At 42.7% G+C, this 16287-nt stretch overlaps 1 protein-coding gene across 1 annotated transcript in view; it reads left to right on the top strand.

The window, feature by feature from the left end:
• Positions 1-6157: 6157 nt before the first annotated feature.
• ENTPD2 (ectonucleoside triphosphate diphosphohydrolase 2) overlaps positions 6158-16287 on the top strand; it is a 77621-nt gene continuing 67491 nt past the window's right edge. Inside the window, exon 1 of the mRNA XM_077477196.1 lies at positions 6158-6316. Within this exon, the coding sequence (XP_077333322.1) occupies positions 6200-6316 (117 nt within the window). The 5' untranslated portion in view covers positions 6158-6199. The remainder of the gene's footprint in view (positions 6317-16287) is intronic.

Below are 16287 nucleotides of genomic sequence, written 5' to 3'. Positions count from 1 at the left end.
CGTGCTCAGCATCAAATCCAGAGGTTATCTTTGGGAAATAGACATATAAGTGCTGTCAGCATTGCTGCAAAGGTTGAAGGGGTGGGGTGGTCAGCCTGTCAGTGCTCAGACCATACGCCACACACTGCATCAAATTAGTCTGCATGGCTGTCTTCCCAGAAGGAAGCCTCTTCTAAAGATGATGCACAAGAAAGCCTGCAATCAGTTTGCTCAAGACAAGCAGACTAAGGACATGGATTACTGGAACCATGTCCTGTGGTCTTACGAGACCAAGATGAACTTATTTGGTTCAGATAGTGTCAAGGCAGTGCTGGAAAATAATGGTACCCAAACAAAATATTGACACTTTGGGCCCAGTTTGGACATTTTCACTTAGAGGTGTACTCACTTTTGTTGCCAGCGGTTTAGACATTGATGGCTGTGTGTTGAATTATTTTGAGGGAACAGCAAATTTACACTGTTATACAAGCTGTACACTCACTACTTTACATTATAGCAAAGTGTAATTTCTTCAGTGTTGTCACATGAAAAGATATAATAAAATATTTACAAAAATATGAGGGGTGTACTCACTTTTGTAAGATACTGTACATTGCACATTAATAATGACGCGGCCAACATTAGTGTGGGCTATAACTTGCCTCCAGCATTGCTCCTGTCTCTTCTTGCTGGAGGCTGCTATTTTGCTGAAGCCCAGAGCCCCAGAGCAGCAGTAAATCATAAAGTAGAACTAAACTGATTTACTGGTTTAAAAAAAACAGTTACATTCCTGGAATACAGGGATTGCTAACTGTCACATTGGTCGTGTCCTCAACCAAACTGTCAAACCATAAAATGGCTGGTGTCATAATTGATCACATGTGCAGCATCATGGCAGTTGTGGATCAAACAGAAGCATCTTCCTTGGCTGTATAGGATAGGTGGGCTTAAACTTGGGCTTCCACTTTAAGGTTGGCAGCAGATTGGCCTCTATAAATTTGGCAGTGCCTAAAATGGAGAGCAACTGAGCATGTGCAGAGTAGGGTGAGATAGTGTATTACTGGATTATAAACAGTAAAGACATTTTTTTTTTTTTTATGTTTTACACAGCTATACCTGCAAAAGGGGCCAGCCTGAAGTCATTTAGCAGGACCTAATTTTCTGACTAAAATTTCACTTTAACCCCTTCAGCCCTGGAAGATTTGGCTGCTCATTGACCAGGCCATTTTTTTGTGATTTGCCACTGCGCCAATTTAACTGACAATTGCATGGTTGTGCGACGCTGTACCCAAACAAAATTAACATTCTTTTTTCCCCACAAATAGAGCTTTCTTTTGGTGGTATTTGATCACTTCTGCGTTTTTTATTTTTTGCGCTATAAACAAAAGAAGAGCGACAATTTTGAAAAAAACGGGGGGTTATTTACGAAAGGCAAATCCAAAGTGCACTTGGAAGTGCAGTCGCTCTAAATCTAAGGGGTAAATCTGAAATGAGTGGAACCTCTGCTGATTTTATCATCCAATCATGTGTAAGCTAAAATGCTGTTTTTTATTTTCCTTGCATGTCCCCCCAGATCTACAGCGACTTTAATTCCAAGTGCACTTGCAGTGCACAGTGGATTTTCCTTTAGTAACTAATCCCCAATATCTTTTACTTTTGCTATAATAAATATCCATATTTTTTGTAAAAAAAAAAAAAAATCGCAATAAGCGTATGATGGTTTATAATGGTTTGTGCAAAAGTTATAGCGTCTACAAAATATGGGATAGATTTATGCCATTTTTCTTATTATGCTTTTTTACTAGTAATGGCAGCGATCATTGATTTTTATTGTGACTGTGATATTGCGGCGGACCAACTGGACACTTTTCACACATCTTTGAGACCATTGACCATTATACAACGATCATTGCTATAAAAATGCACTGATTACTGTATAAATGTCACTGGCAGGGCAGAGGATAACACTAGGGGGCGATCAAGAGGTTAACTGTGTTCCCTGGTGTGTTCTAACTGTGGGGGGGTGGGACTGTCTAGGAGGAGAGAGAGAGATCGGTATTCATACTTAGTATAAACATTCGATCTGTCTCTACTCACCTTACACACACAGATTCTGGTTCTCGCTCTGTCACGAGCGATCGCGGGTGCCCGACTGTCATTGTGCCCACCGGGCACTCGTGTCGGCTCTGGTCACACGCGCGGCAATAATGGCCAAAAGGAAAAGCGACGTAAGGTAATGTTGATTTGTCCAGCTGAGCCAACCTGCCGCAGTAAAACTGTGGCGCTGGTCCGGAAGTGGTTAAAGTAGCACAGTGCCAAATAGCGAAAAATGGCCTGGTCATGAAGGGGGTAAAATCTTCCGCAGCTCAAGTGGTTAATGCATAGAATGTACAAAGGTAAAAAACCTTGGGCCTTTAGGACCACTTTACTACAGCAGATTAGAATCACATTTCCTTCTTTGCCAGGCTGTCTTATGTGATAAAGTTTTGTAAAGTCCTGAACTGGATGGACAGAATTACAAATCCTTTTGGAAGGGAAAACAGCTCACATATACGGTATGTATTTCATCTGGGAATTTAGCTGTTGGCCTGAAGATCAGCTTTAACACCTTCTCGACCACACTATAGCCAAAATACGGCTACAGTGTGGTCGTCCAGTTCTGAGAAGGTATCCATGGATGTCCTCCCTGAACTCCGCCTCCTTCGCACTCAGCTGATCACAGATCGTGGTAAAGGGCCAATCACAACGGCCCTTTACCATGTCATCACCTGTGTCCAATCACAGCTGATCACATGTAAACAGACTTGCCGGTTATCATCATTCCTTTCCTCCTATGCTGTGTCTGTGGGAGGAAAGGAGAGATTTTAACTGGCAAGCCTGTCAGCACATTGCTTAAACTCATAATCGGGGCACTGAGCAGTGCCCCGATTATCAGTGCAGCCCCATCAGTATCAATCAGTGCCCATCAGTGCAGCCTATCAGTGCAAACTAACAGTGCTCATCAGTGATGCCTATCAGTGCCCATCAGTGCCACCTATCAGTGTCCATCGATGCCATCAGTGCCCATTAGTGCCACCTGTTAGTGTCCATCAGTGCCACCTATCAGTGCCCATCAGTGCAGCCTATCAGTGCAAACAGTGCTCATCAATGATGCTTATCAGTGCCCATCAGTGCAGCCTATCAGTGCAAACAGTGCTCATCAATGATGCTTATCAGTGCCGCATATTAGTGCCCATCAGTGGCACCTATCAGTGCCCATCAATGCCATCTATCAGTGCCCATCAGTGTAACCTATCAGTGCCAATCAATGCCCATCAATGCTGCCTATCAGTGTCCATCAATGCCACCTATCAGTGCCCATCAGTGCCACCTATCAGTGAACATCAATGCCCCTATCAGTCCCCATCAGTGACGCCTCATCAGTGTCCATCAGTGCCACCTCATCAGTGTCCATCAGTGCTGCCTCATCAGTGCCGCCTCATCAGTGCTCATCAGTGCAAATCGGTGAAGAAGAAAAATTACTTATTTGCAAAATGTTATATTAGAAACTAAGAAAAAAAAATATTTTTCACAATTTTCTGTCTTTTTTAGTTTGTTTAGCAAAAACATAAAAAACCCAGTGCTGATTAAATGCCACCAAAAGAAAGAGCTACCTGTGATAAAAATGTAATACGGGTACAGTGTTGCATGACCACGCAATTGTCATTGAGGCTAGGTTCACACTGGTGCAATGCGGGAACTACAGTGATTGCTGTATGGGTTCCCACACCGCATCTGAATCGCAGGCAGTTCACGGGTGTCAATACAATGTTAATGACCCCCAAATCAGTTCGCAGATTGGAGTGTGAATCGGATCGCATGGGTCTGGACACCCATGCAATCTGATTCCAGTGTGGATCAAATAAAGGGTCCTGCAGCATTTTGGTGCGAATTCAATGTGATTTCAGTCCTACAAACTGGCTGAATTCGCATCGCATAGACATCACATGATGTGCATAGGAATTCAATGTAAATCACATGCAACGTCTGCAATCGCATAAGTGTGAACCCCGCCTTAAAGTGTGCCAGCGCTGAAAGCTGGCCTGAGCAGGAAAGGGTGAATGTGATGGGCATTGAAGTGATTAAAGCATAGCTATGGTGAAAATGTAAAATCATAATTAAATCTGGACTCCCATTAATCTGAATGATATTGAAATATGTAAACTTACTGTGTGAAGATCCCCACACATTTACTTCCTTGGATCCTGTGACTTGTAGTCACTATGCCCTGTGAGTAGCACTTCCGTATCACACATTTCACAGAGACTGTCTTCTGATCTACAGAGGTGATGAGAGGAGGAGTCTGAGGAGGCGGAGTCAGTACAGGAAGCACTGCTTGCAGGCAGCAAGGTACTATGGGATATGTAGTCCTTAGAAACTGAAAGTAAACAGCAGAGGAGAAGCTGCAAAGCATGCTGGGAAACCAGGAAGTTGTGGAAAGAGAGATGGCCAGCAGACAGGAAGAACAACATGACAGGAGATATTTCTAGTAAGATTATATTGGATTGTCTAATATAACTATTGTTTATGTTATTAAAGGAAAGTGTATTCTGTGACCAGAGAACTCCTTTAATACTTGTTGTAAAGCACTTTGAAAAGTTTGTTTTAAAACATAAAAATGCAAAACGTTTTATTCGTTTTATATTATTATTGCGATTAACTATCGCTTTTCGCTAAAACTGGCACATTAGGGCCCGATTTATACCCATGCAGACTCATCGTAGTATGTGTTATAGTGCACACACAGTGATATGAATGACACTAATCTGCAGTGTTTACATGTAAATCAGCCAAATAGGAAATAATGGGATTTCTGGTTAAATTGCATTTTCTTATCATAAAATTCTGCTGCTGGAAATTGGCTAAGTGTGAACACACCATTAACCTACAGACTGCCTTTGCTCTGAATCGCTCTTCAGAGAGCATTTGACAGATGGAGAGTAGGCATTATGTTGCCTCCCCACTGCCTGATTTAGGCCGGGTACACTAGTGGGAATTGGATGCGACTTTCCCCACATCCAATCTGTACAGCAGGAGATTGTGACCGTCTCTCTATAGAGCCGGTTCACACATCTCTGCAGCGGGTCGGAAGCGATTTGCACAGGAGTCCTGAGCGTCTTTTTGTCCGTTTCAGGTCCAAATTCAGCCAAAAATTCGGGCTGAAATCGGATATGAAACGGTGAACGGAGCCGCACCGGACTCCTGCTGCGGGCCGCTGCGTGCTTATGGATGAACCCAGCCTTAACCATGTAAATGCCGCACTGCATTTGCGTGCATTGCTCATAGTTGCGGCATGGCCTCATAGTTTTATTACAGCGGTAATGTCTGGTTTTACCACCCCTAGTTGCACAAAAACCTAATGCCTCCTGCCAGAACCTGGGCATGCAGCAGCTCAGGGCGGTACACATGTTGTGGCTGTAATGCTGTGTTTTACAGCAGTAGCAAAAATAACACAGCATGTCGCATTTGGCTGGCGTTACCGCTGCAGGAAACAACCGTCACAGGTCTGTTGGGCCCAACCTCAACCGCCCCAAAACTACATGCAATTGTAGTGCAGCATTTACATGGCTAAATCAGGCTGGGAGGAGGTGATATAATGCCTCCTCCCCGCTTGCCAAATGCCCTCTGAAGAGCAATCTAATGCAGGTTGCTCTTCAGAGGACACTGTGCATGTGAACACTGTTGATTTTTGTAAAGTTAAACCAATAGGTTGCTTGATCCACTCTTCCATAAACTCCAACCAAGCTGATTTATTTAAAAAAGAAATAGAAGAAAATGCAAAGAACACTTCCTAGCCAACCAATAAGATTTTTCTTTCAGGTAAGAAAGTGTCAGCAAGCACCTAATTGGTTGGATTGGTTCTGCTAAGCACATACTAATGAAGATCTTCTCCCACTATATAGAGTGTTATGTAGACTGTGCCTGCAGTGAATCTTTGGGGGTTAACATAAGAGCCTTCATTTGAATAAATTGCATATTTAAATTGTCTGACCAGGCATTACCTATGACCTGTCCCTGTGTGTGTATATACTGCTGACACATTCTGCCTTCCCCATTCCACCTAATACACCTTCCCAGCCAATGAGAAGACACAGCCGGTCATGCCTCCTCCCCCCTCCCTCTTTCTGTCTGCTCCTTGTAGAGCTGAAAGGACCAAAGCCATTCCTTACAGCTGCTGGAGATGGCTAAGAAAGTGCTGGCGGTCCTCCTCCCCCTGGTGCTCTGTCTGATCGGGGTCATTGGCATCCTACTGCTGGCCCTGCCTGCCAGGGAGATCACTGAGCCCCCAAAGTTTAAGGTGAGTGTATAGAGAGAGCACACCTGGGCTGAGCCCCGCTGACAGCTGCAGATCCCTGTAATTGTGCCATTTCAATGCACTGTGCTCTATCAGGGATAGGTGTGAGCCATGTGTAGTAGTGACAATCACACCCACACTGCTCTGCACACATGTACAAGGTATGTGCCACCTATTATTATTATTATTCAGGATTTATAGAGTGCCGACAGTTTGTGCAGCGCTTTACAACAGTAGAGCAGACAGTACAATTAAAATACAGTTAGATACATGAAGAATCAGAGAGCCCTGCTCCTTAGAGCTTACAATCTAGGATGTATACACCTCACCTGCATTGGGGCTGCAGATTGACTCTGCTGCCCATTCATATGATATCACCAATGTAAATGTATGTGCCGTATTGTTATATGAGATAACACAGAACGTGAACCTGCTTGTGTGTGTGTGTGTGTGTGTGTGTGTGTGTGTGTGTGTGTGTGTGTATATGGCTAGAATTATTATTACTGAATTATATATATATATATATATATATATATATATATATAATCTCTATCTAAAAAAATTATAAGTATACATAAAACAATAATACATACAGTACTTTCATATTATTTTTATTATGATTATTATTAGATATAGAGAAATTGATTATATATATATATATATATATATATATATATATATATATATATATATATATATATATATATATATATATATATATATATATACACATTTTCCTCTCTGTCTTGTTTTTATTAGGTATAATTTAGTATTTATTTTATTAAGTGTTTTTTATATCTTCTATGTTATGTATATTGTGTTAGGGGATAGAGAGATATTATTATATATTTATTTTTATTATTCATGTAGTTGTTTGTTTATATATTCTATTTTATGTCCACTGATATATAAAAATGTTGTATACTTTATAAGGGTGTGCGTGTGTTTTGTTTTGTTTGTGTGTTTTTTTTGTTTTTATTTATTCCCTCAATTCTTCTAATAGCCCCACTGAATAAGCACACGGTTACCAGTGTATATACTGAAAACCTGTAGCGTGACATCCTTCTGCATTTTGAGCGCTGTAAATAAAAATAAAAATGTTTTTAAAAAAGTGGAATCCGGTGGTTGGGGGGGTTAAAGAACTTCACAGGTTCTAGTCGCTCTTCACACTGTCTTAAAAGCAGATAGCTGAGGATGTTTTAAAATAACTTTCACAGACACTTTGTGGCTGATGCGAGGTGCCTGGCAATTTAATATTAAAGTGTTAGAACCTGTAGCAGGAGGGTTGCTCTCGCTGTTGGTTCACAGGTTGCTACACTGGTCTAAGCCTGTAAACTGCAATGGCCTGTGGGGAACAGTAAGTTCCAGCATGCCCTGCCTAAAATTTCACAGCTAAACTCACGGCCACCCCAAAAGGACAATTCCAACTTGCATTGAGAAGTGCGGGGTAGTAGGAGTGGGGGGGGGTCAGGTCCAGTATACTCTGTGATAAGTGTAGGTTGGATCTTGGTTTGGTGGTGTTCAGCATGAAAGGTTTTGTAAAGAAGGAAGGTGCCCATCGGGGTGTGCTGGTATTTGTAGTTTTCCAACACAAGGTCTTTTGTGGGAATGGCCAGTGTGGTATCACGTCCATGGACTTGCAGTTCTGTTTCACAGTAGCATACTGGGACTTGTAGTTCACCTGCATATCTCAGGCAGGAAATCGTTTATGGGGGGGGGGGGGGGGCAAGCAATGTTCTCTAGTTCCAGAACATTGGATTTGGGTCGCATCCCTTAAAATGGCCTTACATTATGCAATCTGATTGTACAACCTCCTTTTTAGATTTATCAAACCGATGAAATATGAGGGCACATCTAAACAATTGATTGCATTTGTATCAATTCAGGTAGGCCCTTACAATACACATTTGACGATAGATCTAAAGGATATTGTACAACTAGTTGCATAGTGTATGGTAAATTTTTTATTTTATTTTTTTAATTGAAGAAGCCGGCATCAAATGCAGGGACTTGTAGTACCACTACATATCGTTTTTAGGTCGTCTCTGTATGCTGGGACTTGCAGTTCCTCACTAGATGACCTAGTGTATGTGTGGGGCTTGTATACAGCATCTAGCATTTGTAGTAGAGTGCAGGCCATGCGTATCATTTGTTTGGCTGTGCCAGGAGTCCTGTGACTGGGGGAATTCCCTCTCTAGATGGCACAGGAAGGGGTGTCCCCCATTCATCATTCTCTGCCCCTGTGGCCCTTTGACCGCTGACAATAGCAGGAAATAGGGCCCCAGGAGTAGATGAACTGTCAGTTAGCAATTCACTGTTACATTCAACATCTGGAGCTGAAAGAAGCTGTAATAACCCGCACAGGGAGAATGCTTTGCACTATTACTATCCATCTGATTTGGAGTACAATCCAATCGGCCATGAAATCTTTGTATTAAGGGTTAGCATTCATCTTTAGCAGCAGACAGCCGTACCCAATAAATCTTTGGTTGCCAGCAGCCTTTGTGTGTGGGGTTTTTTATTTTTTTTATTTATTTTGAAAGGTCCTGAATAATACCCAATGAATAGCCCTAAGCTTCACCTTCCACGGTTCTTCAAAAAGAGCGGTTGGACAGCCAAGTTTTTCTCACCTCTGGGTCCGCTGTCATTTTTGAAAAGCATGCAGCTGTGTGGGGCTCCACCCACACAGCTGCATCATTCATTCACAGTTTTCTGTGAATGAATGAACTACAAGTACCATCATCCACCACGGCAGACGGCTTGGGGTTCTGCAGAACTGCGGTGATGAGTGCACTCGTAGTTCATTCACAAGCCCTGTAGCTTTCAAACAGGGAGCCCATATCAAAGGTATGGGCAGTAAGCTGCGGGGCTTGTCTGCAGAAGCCTGACATTACACCCCCTGATCTATTGATTGTGTGTGCAATGGTTTCCAGGCTCCTGCAGGAAAAAATCATAATTGCATTTTTTTTCTTTTACAGAAAAAAAACAATGTGTGCCTTTTTTTTCTGGAAAGAAGAACTTATCCTTTTAATCTTAAAAATGTTCCCCCCCCCCCCCCAACACCTGACTAACCCGTGTAAGAAAAATTTATAGACTTTCCTATTTTGCGGCTGCTCCAATGCAGTCACGTGATCTCCCTGTGTGGGATAACAGATGGGCCATAGGAGCCTATAGGTGACATCACCGCTCAAGCATTCCAGCCATTGTTGGAACTCCCTCCTATACCTTGCAGCTGACACAGGCGAAATCACGTGAATGCCACAGCCTGAACATAGGTAAGTACAGTATATACACTTACCGCCCACTTTATTAGGTACACTTCCTTTGTAGCACAAATTGCTAATCGTCCAAGGGGATTTTAGTGACTTTGAACGTGACATGGTTGTTGGTGCCAGACGGGCTAGTCTGAGTATTTCAAAAACTGCTTATCTACTGGGATTTTCACACACAACCATCTCTCGGGTTTACAGAGAATGGCCCGAAAAAGAGAAGATATCCAGTGAGGCAGCAGTTGTGTGAATGAAAATGCCCTTTTTATGTCGGAGATGAATGGGCAGACTGGTTTGAGATGATAGAAAGGCAACAGTAACTCAAACAACCAAGGTATGCTAAATACCAATGTCTGAACGCACAACACACCGAACCTTGAAGCAGCAGAAGACCACACAGAGTGCCACTCCTGTCAGCTAAGAACAGGAATCTGAGTCTACAATTTGAATAGACTCACCAAAATTGGACAATTGAAGATTGGAAAAAATTTGCCTGCTCTGATTGGTCTCTATTTCAGCTGATGGTAGGGTCAGAAATTGGTGTAAACGGCATGGATTCATCCTGCCTTGTATCAACGGTTCAGGGCTGGTGGTGGTGTAATGGTGTGGGGGATATTTTCTTGGCACACTTTGGGCCCCTTAATACCAATTGAGCATCATTTTAAACCAGTGGTTCTTCACCTCAGTCCTCAAGTACCCCCAACGGGCATGTTTTGGGAACTTCCCTTAGATAAAATAGCTCTTACCAATATTATGTCATTGATATTGATTGCTTTAAGCAGCTGTGCAAAGTAAAGGGAAACCCCAAATCATGGTCTGTTGGAAGTACTTTAGGACTTGGGTTGAGTAAACACCACAGGCTACCTGAGTATTGTTGCTGACCATGTCCATCCCTTTTATGACTAAAGTGTACTCCTCTTCTGATGGCTCCTTCCACCATAATGGACCATGTCACAAAGCTCCAATCATCTCACCACTCACCACTGGTCTCTTGAACATGACAATGAGGTCACTGTACTCCAATGACCTCCACAGTCACCCGACCTCAATCCAATAGAACACCCTTGGGATGTGGCGGAATGGGAGATTTGCATCATGAAAGTGCAGCTGACAAATCTGCAGCAGCTGTGTGATCCTTTCATGTCATTATGGACCCAGGCTGGGTTCACACTGCAGCACAGAGCAGCTCAAGCAGAAGTCCAGTGTGTCCCCATCCACTGTTTTCAGGTCCAGTCTCAGCCCTAATTTTTGGCTGAATTCGGACCTGAAATGGACCAGAAGATGCATAGGACTCTTTTGTGTAATTTGTGCCATAGCCGATCCATAGAGAGTTGGTTATAATCTCCTGACATGCCAATTGGATGCGGAGAAACTCGCATCCAATTCGCAGTAGTGTTAACCCAGCCCTAAGGAATGTTTCCAATGCCTTGTTGAATCTATGCCACGAAGAATGATGGCAGTTCTGAAGGCAAAAGGGGTCCAACCCAGTACTAGCCAGGTGTACTTAACGTTGTGGCCAGTGAGTATACATCTTTCTTACCTAGGTTAGTCAACATAGATGGGTGGTGGGAGCATTTTTAAGATTAGTTGGGGTTTGGCCTGGAATTCAAGTCATTTGGCTGGAGCAAGTATGCAGCCAGTGACGTCAAACCTCTAATTTCTACAGGTGCTTTTGGCTGTGGGCTAAGAAAGTCTTGAAGCCGTTGGATGGGTCTGCCGGTTAGAGCGCCATCATTTTCAGTAGAGAAGGAAACCGATGACAGCGTCCGTACCTCTTACTGCAGGTTCCATTGTATGGAAAAGCATTTAATAACCAGGTAAACTTGATTGTGGAAACAATACCTCTTCTCAGAACTCCCCTCTAACCACAAGTCTATTTTCAGTAAAGAAAGAGGCTTTGTTGGAAGGTTATTACGTGTTTTGCTGAGGAAGTGTTCCCCATGAAGAGTTGGAATAATGAGAGTCTGAGCTGTAAACAGTACAGATAATACCATTTTATGAGGGAATAATGACCCCTATTTATTGGTGTCTGAAGGAAGGACTGATCTGGCTGGCCACAACAATCAATCCAATTACACCCATAATCTTTGTAGTGGGGACAAGAAAAAAAAAAAAAAAAAAAAAATATATATATATATGTATATGTGTGTATGTTTTTTATTATTATTTTATATTATAAAAAAAAAAACATTTTGGATAGAGGAAGGGTGGGTTATACGGTAACTAGGGATGCACTCTTTTCTTCCTTTTTTGTTCTGATACTTTGCGGTAAGATTTGCGTCCATACGAAAAAATAGAACAGAAATGTGGTGCAATTCATGTCTGAATCGCATGTGGTTTCCCGCACAGCTCCTGTATGAACCCAGGTTTGTCATGGTGGTTTTGTTCACACAGGAGCAGTGCGATTACGGGTTCCACCAGCTTCAGCTCCTGATCTGACTGTAGACCTCAGTGGCTGTGGCTTGGGCTCCTTCTGCCTCTCCCATGGCTTTGTTTCTGGCATCTCCAGCGGCATCCTAGTCCCGCTCTACCAGATTGATGCAATTTCCGCAACCCACCCCCCCTACTTGCAGTGCTGGCAGTACCGGCTAGGCGGCTTCTAATTGGTTAGCGCTGTCCATGTGACAGTGTTGACCAATCTGAATCCTTGTAGTCCACACTGTCAGCACTGCAAGGAGAGAAAGCCGCAGGGAATTCAATTCTTTGCAGTGCGATTTGTGCTCATTCATTTTGTATGGACGCAGATCTGCAAATTATCGGTTTCGAGTATCAAGAGCATTTTTATGAGTACTTGTGAAAATACTCAGTATCGGCACTGGTATAGGTGCATCTATAGTTATAACCCCTGTCCTTCCGTCCTTCCTTCCGTCCTTCCCCCCCCCCCCCCCCCCCCCCTTTTTTTTTTTTTTTTTTTTTTTTTTTTGCCATCTGTATCCCATTAGGTTAGATTTCCCTTCACATTCTGTTTTCATAGCCAAAACCGGAAGTGAGAGAAAATCAATCCAAAGATGGGGAATCCCTGGTTCCCACCAAAACTAGCATGCCCATTGGAAGATTTTCCCTCTATCTCTATTTTGGTAATAACCCAAAAATTGGGATTTTCCTTCACTCCGTGATGATGGTGAACATGACAGTTCTAATCCCTCCCCACTCTATCCAAAACTAGAAATAAAGTTTGTTTTATATTTTAATGCCCAACTCAAAGGTGGACTGGGAAATGTTGGTTGTCCCCATCCACCTTTGTGTGTTCTGGCTACTCCTGTTACCTTCTCCATATTATAAATAGGAAGATGGAGGCCTTCATAATGGTCACAGCAGGTGTGTAGTCCCCAAGAGTCAAAGTATAAGATGTCCTAACTCAAGCATCTATCATAAGACTTCTCTCACACTTCAAGCGCCCTACATAACGCAAAACACTTTTGAGGCGTTAGCTGTGTTCTTTTTGAAGTTCAGGTGACTCAAACTGCTTCAAGAACTATTTTGAGGCACTTGCCATTCATTTCATTGGAGAGGGGCGCTTTTGAGGTGCTCCTCCCCCTTTTTTTTTTTTTTTTTAACGCTCCAGGATTTTTTTCACGCCCCCCCCCCCCCCCCCCCAGTGCGCCTCCCCAATGTGAAAGCATCAATAGATTTCAATGGGAAGCAGTTTTCAGGAGCTTTTCAGATGCTTTTTTAACACCAAAACACTTGAAAAACTTGTGATGGGGGCCTAAATGTGAAATGCCAGTTTGGGGTGCACTAACCTTTTGCATGTGCTATACCGGTAAAATAAGTACAACTATTACTAGTAAATTTTTGTTTTAAAATATTTTTTTGCATCATTTGTTTAAATTTCTAATGGCTAGTGGGGTCAAATCAATTATCGCTTTTGAACGTAATGATGAGAAAATTCAAAGTAGCAAAATGTGTGTGTGTGTGTGTGTGTGTATATTATTATTATTATTATTATTATTATTATTATTATTATTATTATTATTTCTTTCTTGAGTGAAATTCTAACTGTGAATGTGGTTTTCGGTGCAAAATCCTACACATTGTAAAGAAAGCTGTGACAACTGGGATTCCATTAAAAAGCAGGCTTGGGTGACATTTAAAGGGCTTTCAAAATGTATTGTTGACTCGATGGCAAGAGAGAATGTTCTGACAAATGATTATTCAGAGTTTCCATACGAATGTTTCAATGAAAAATCTTAATGGCGTATGGCCAGCTTGAGAATCAAGTTCAACTCTCATCACTGAACAGGCATAGAAAGGTTAAGCCTTGGTAGCTTCTGCTGCCCACTTAGCACAAATATCAGTAATAGGATACAAGTATAAACTAAGCAGGTCCAACATTCTGATGGCACTTGGGATGCACCACTATATTGGCTGCTGAAAATTACCTGCTGAAAATAGTTATCTGCGTTTTACCGATACGGGAAAAAAAAAGTTGGCGATTAATGGCATGCTGTGTCTCCTTGAGATGAATGCAAAATTGCCTCCCATTGACTTCAAAAACGCCAGCCACAATAAACAATTATATTTAAAATGTATTTATGTATTTTTTTTTTTTATTAATTTTTTTATTAACTGTCTATTTCAGTTGTTGGCCAAGTGCATCCAGGGTTTTTGGTTTCAGCACTGGACTTTTTAATTTCAGTTCACCATTAGATTTTTACCACTCAAGTTTTTACATTTATAGGAGCATAGAAAACAAAACTCTTAAGCCCCGTACACACGAGAGGACTTATGTCCGACAGACTTCCAAAGGAGTTCCGCCGGAGTTCTGCCGGAGTTCCGACGGAGTTCTGACAGACTTTTCGGCCGAACGGACTTGGCCACACACGATCACACTAAACTCCGACGGATTCGAACGTGATGACGTAAGACCCGACTCGAATAAGGAAGTTCATAGCCAGTAGCCGATAGCTGCCCTAGCGTCGGTTTTAGTCCGTCGGAGTAGCATACACACGAGCGGATTTTTCGAAGGGGACCGGGTCCGGCGGAGTTCCGTCGGGAAAATTTGAAGCATGCTTCATTTCTAAAGTCCGTCAGACTTTTGCGAAGCTAAAGTCCGTTGCAGCCCACACACGATCGAATAGTCTGACGGACTCAGTCCGTCGGACTTTGGATGTTGAAAAGTCCGCTCGTGTGTACGGGGCTTTAGCCCTTGTACACACGGTCGGAGATTCCAATGGAATGTGTCCTATCGGACCATTTTGTCGGATAATCCGACTGTGTGTGGTCTCCATCGGACTGTGTATCCGACGGACCAAGTTTTCCAACTTGTCCATAAAATTTTCCGACAAAATGCTCCGATCGGACATACTCCTATCATGTGTAGCCTACTCCGACGGACAAAGTGCCACGCATGCTCAGATCAAATTCCTAGACCAAAGCTATTGGCTACTAGCCTGAACATAGTCCCGTCGTAACGAAATAACATCATCACGTTATGTACAATCGGATTTTCTGACAACTTTGTCCGACCATGTGTATGCAACAGTTTCGGACAAAATCCAACGGATTTGGTTGTCAGAATGTCCGACCGTGTGTACAAGGGCTTACAGGTACCAAACAATCAAATTCTATGAAAGATGAAACTTTTTTGGTTGCTATGGGAAGTTACATTGTGCCAAGTATGCAAAAATGTCATCCCTGGAGTTCAGCTTTAATGATCATCCTCAGAATAGGATAACGTACAGTACACCTTTTTGACACATCCTCAGTTCATCTCCACATTGGGCTGTAAATCATTTTACTGCCTCCAGCTGTGATATCTTTTGGTTTACAGAATCAAGCTGTATGTACTAATTTTGGATCATGATGGGCTCTTGAGGGTATTTACTTTCATTGTGGAATTGTGATCCAATAACTACATCCTGGCTTGGGCGTAACTAGTACTACAGAGGGATGTCCCCTGGAAAAAGGGCTGAATCTTGGAGGGGGTGGGTTCCAGATTATACCAAACAGCTTAATATAAAAAAGATGTGCCAGAACATTTTAATATACTTGTTGAGAACTAAATGTGTTCTGAGCAACAGGAAGATTTGTACATCATGGCCTAGTTTATCTGCAGCCATGGAACCATCCTTGACTTCCCTCATCCAGATGTCACCTCCTCTGTGCAGCATGATATGTTCTGAAGCTATAAAACTTCCTTTCTAGAGAAGTCCCCCTGCAAAGTCCCAGAAATATGTCCTTGATCCTGCCTGCGAGGTCCACCTAGACCGTAGACAACAGCGCAGGCACACTGAGCGCACCACAAGTGAAGCCGAACATGCCATCAATGATGGCTCCTGCACGCATGCGCCGGAGTGACGTCATCGTGGCTCTGGACAGTCACAGCGCAGATGCCGCGATACCTGGAAGTCACTCCGGGTATCATGGAGGAGTTGGCCGAGGACCGCTGCGGGGGCTTTGATCTCGGGTAAGTAATTCATAATGAGCTAGTATGCTATGCATACTAGCTCATTATGCCTTTGCCTTGCAGGGTGTATTGTGTTTTATTTATTTATTTATTTATTTATTTTTTATTTGACTTTACTTCCTCTTTAAGTTCAGTAAGTTGCAAGGTGGAGGCTTCATGGATCACACTTGTTTTTTCCAGCACATCCCACAGATGCTTGATTGGATTTAGATATGGAGAATTCGCAAGTCAACACCTCAAACTCATTGTTCTGTTCCTCACACCATTCGTTAGACCAGGCTACCTTCTTCCATTGC

Source organism: Lithobates pipiens, unplaced genomic scaffold, assembly GCF_037356315.1.
Source record: "Lithobates pipiens isolate NorthernLeopardFrog02 unplaced genomic scaffold, aLitPip1_a1.2 Scaffold_1, whole genome shotgun sequence".
NCBI classification, from domain to species: Eukaryota; Metazoa; Chordata; class Amphibia; order Anura; family Ranidae; genus Lithobates; species Lithobates pipiens.
The sequence above is the reverse complement of the archived record's forward strand: the minus strand, read 5'-3'. Positions and strand labels throughout refer to the sequence as shown.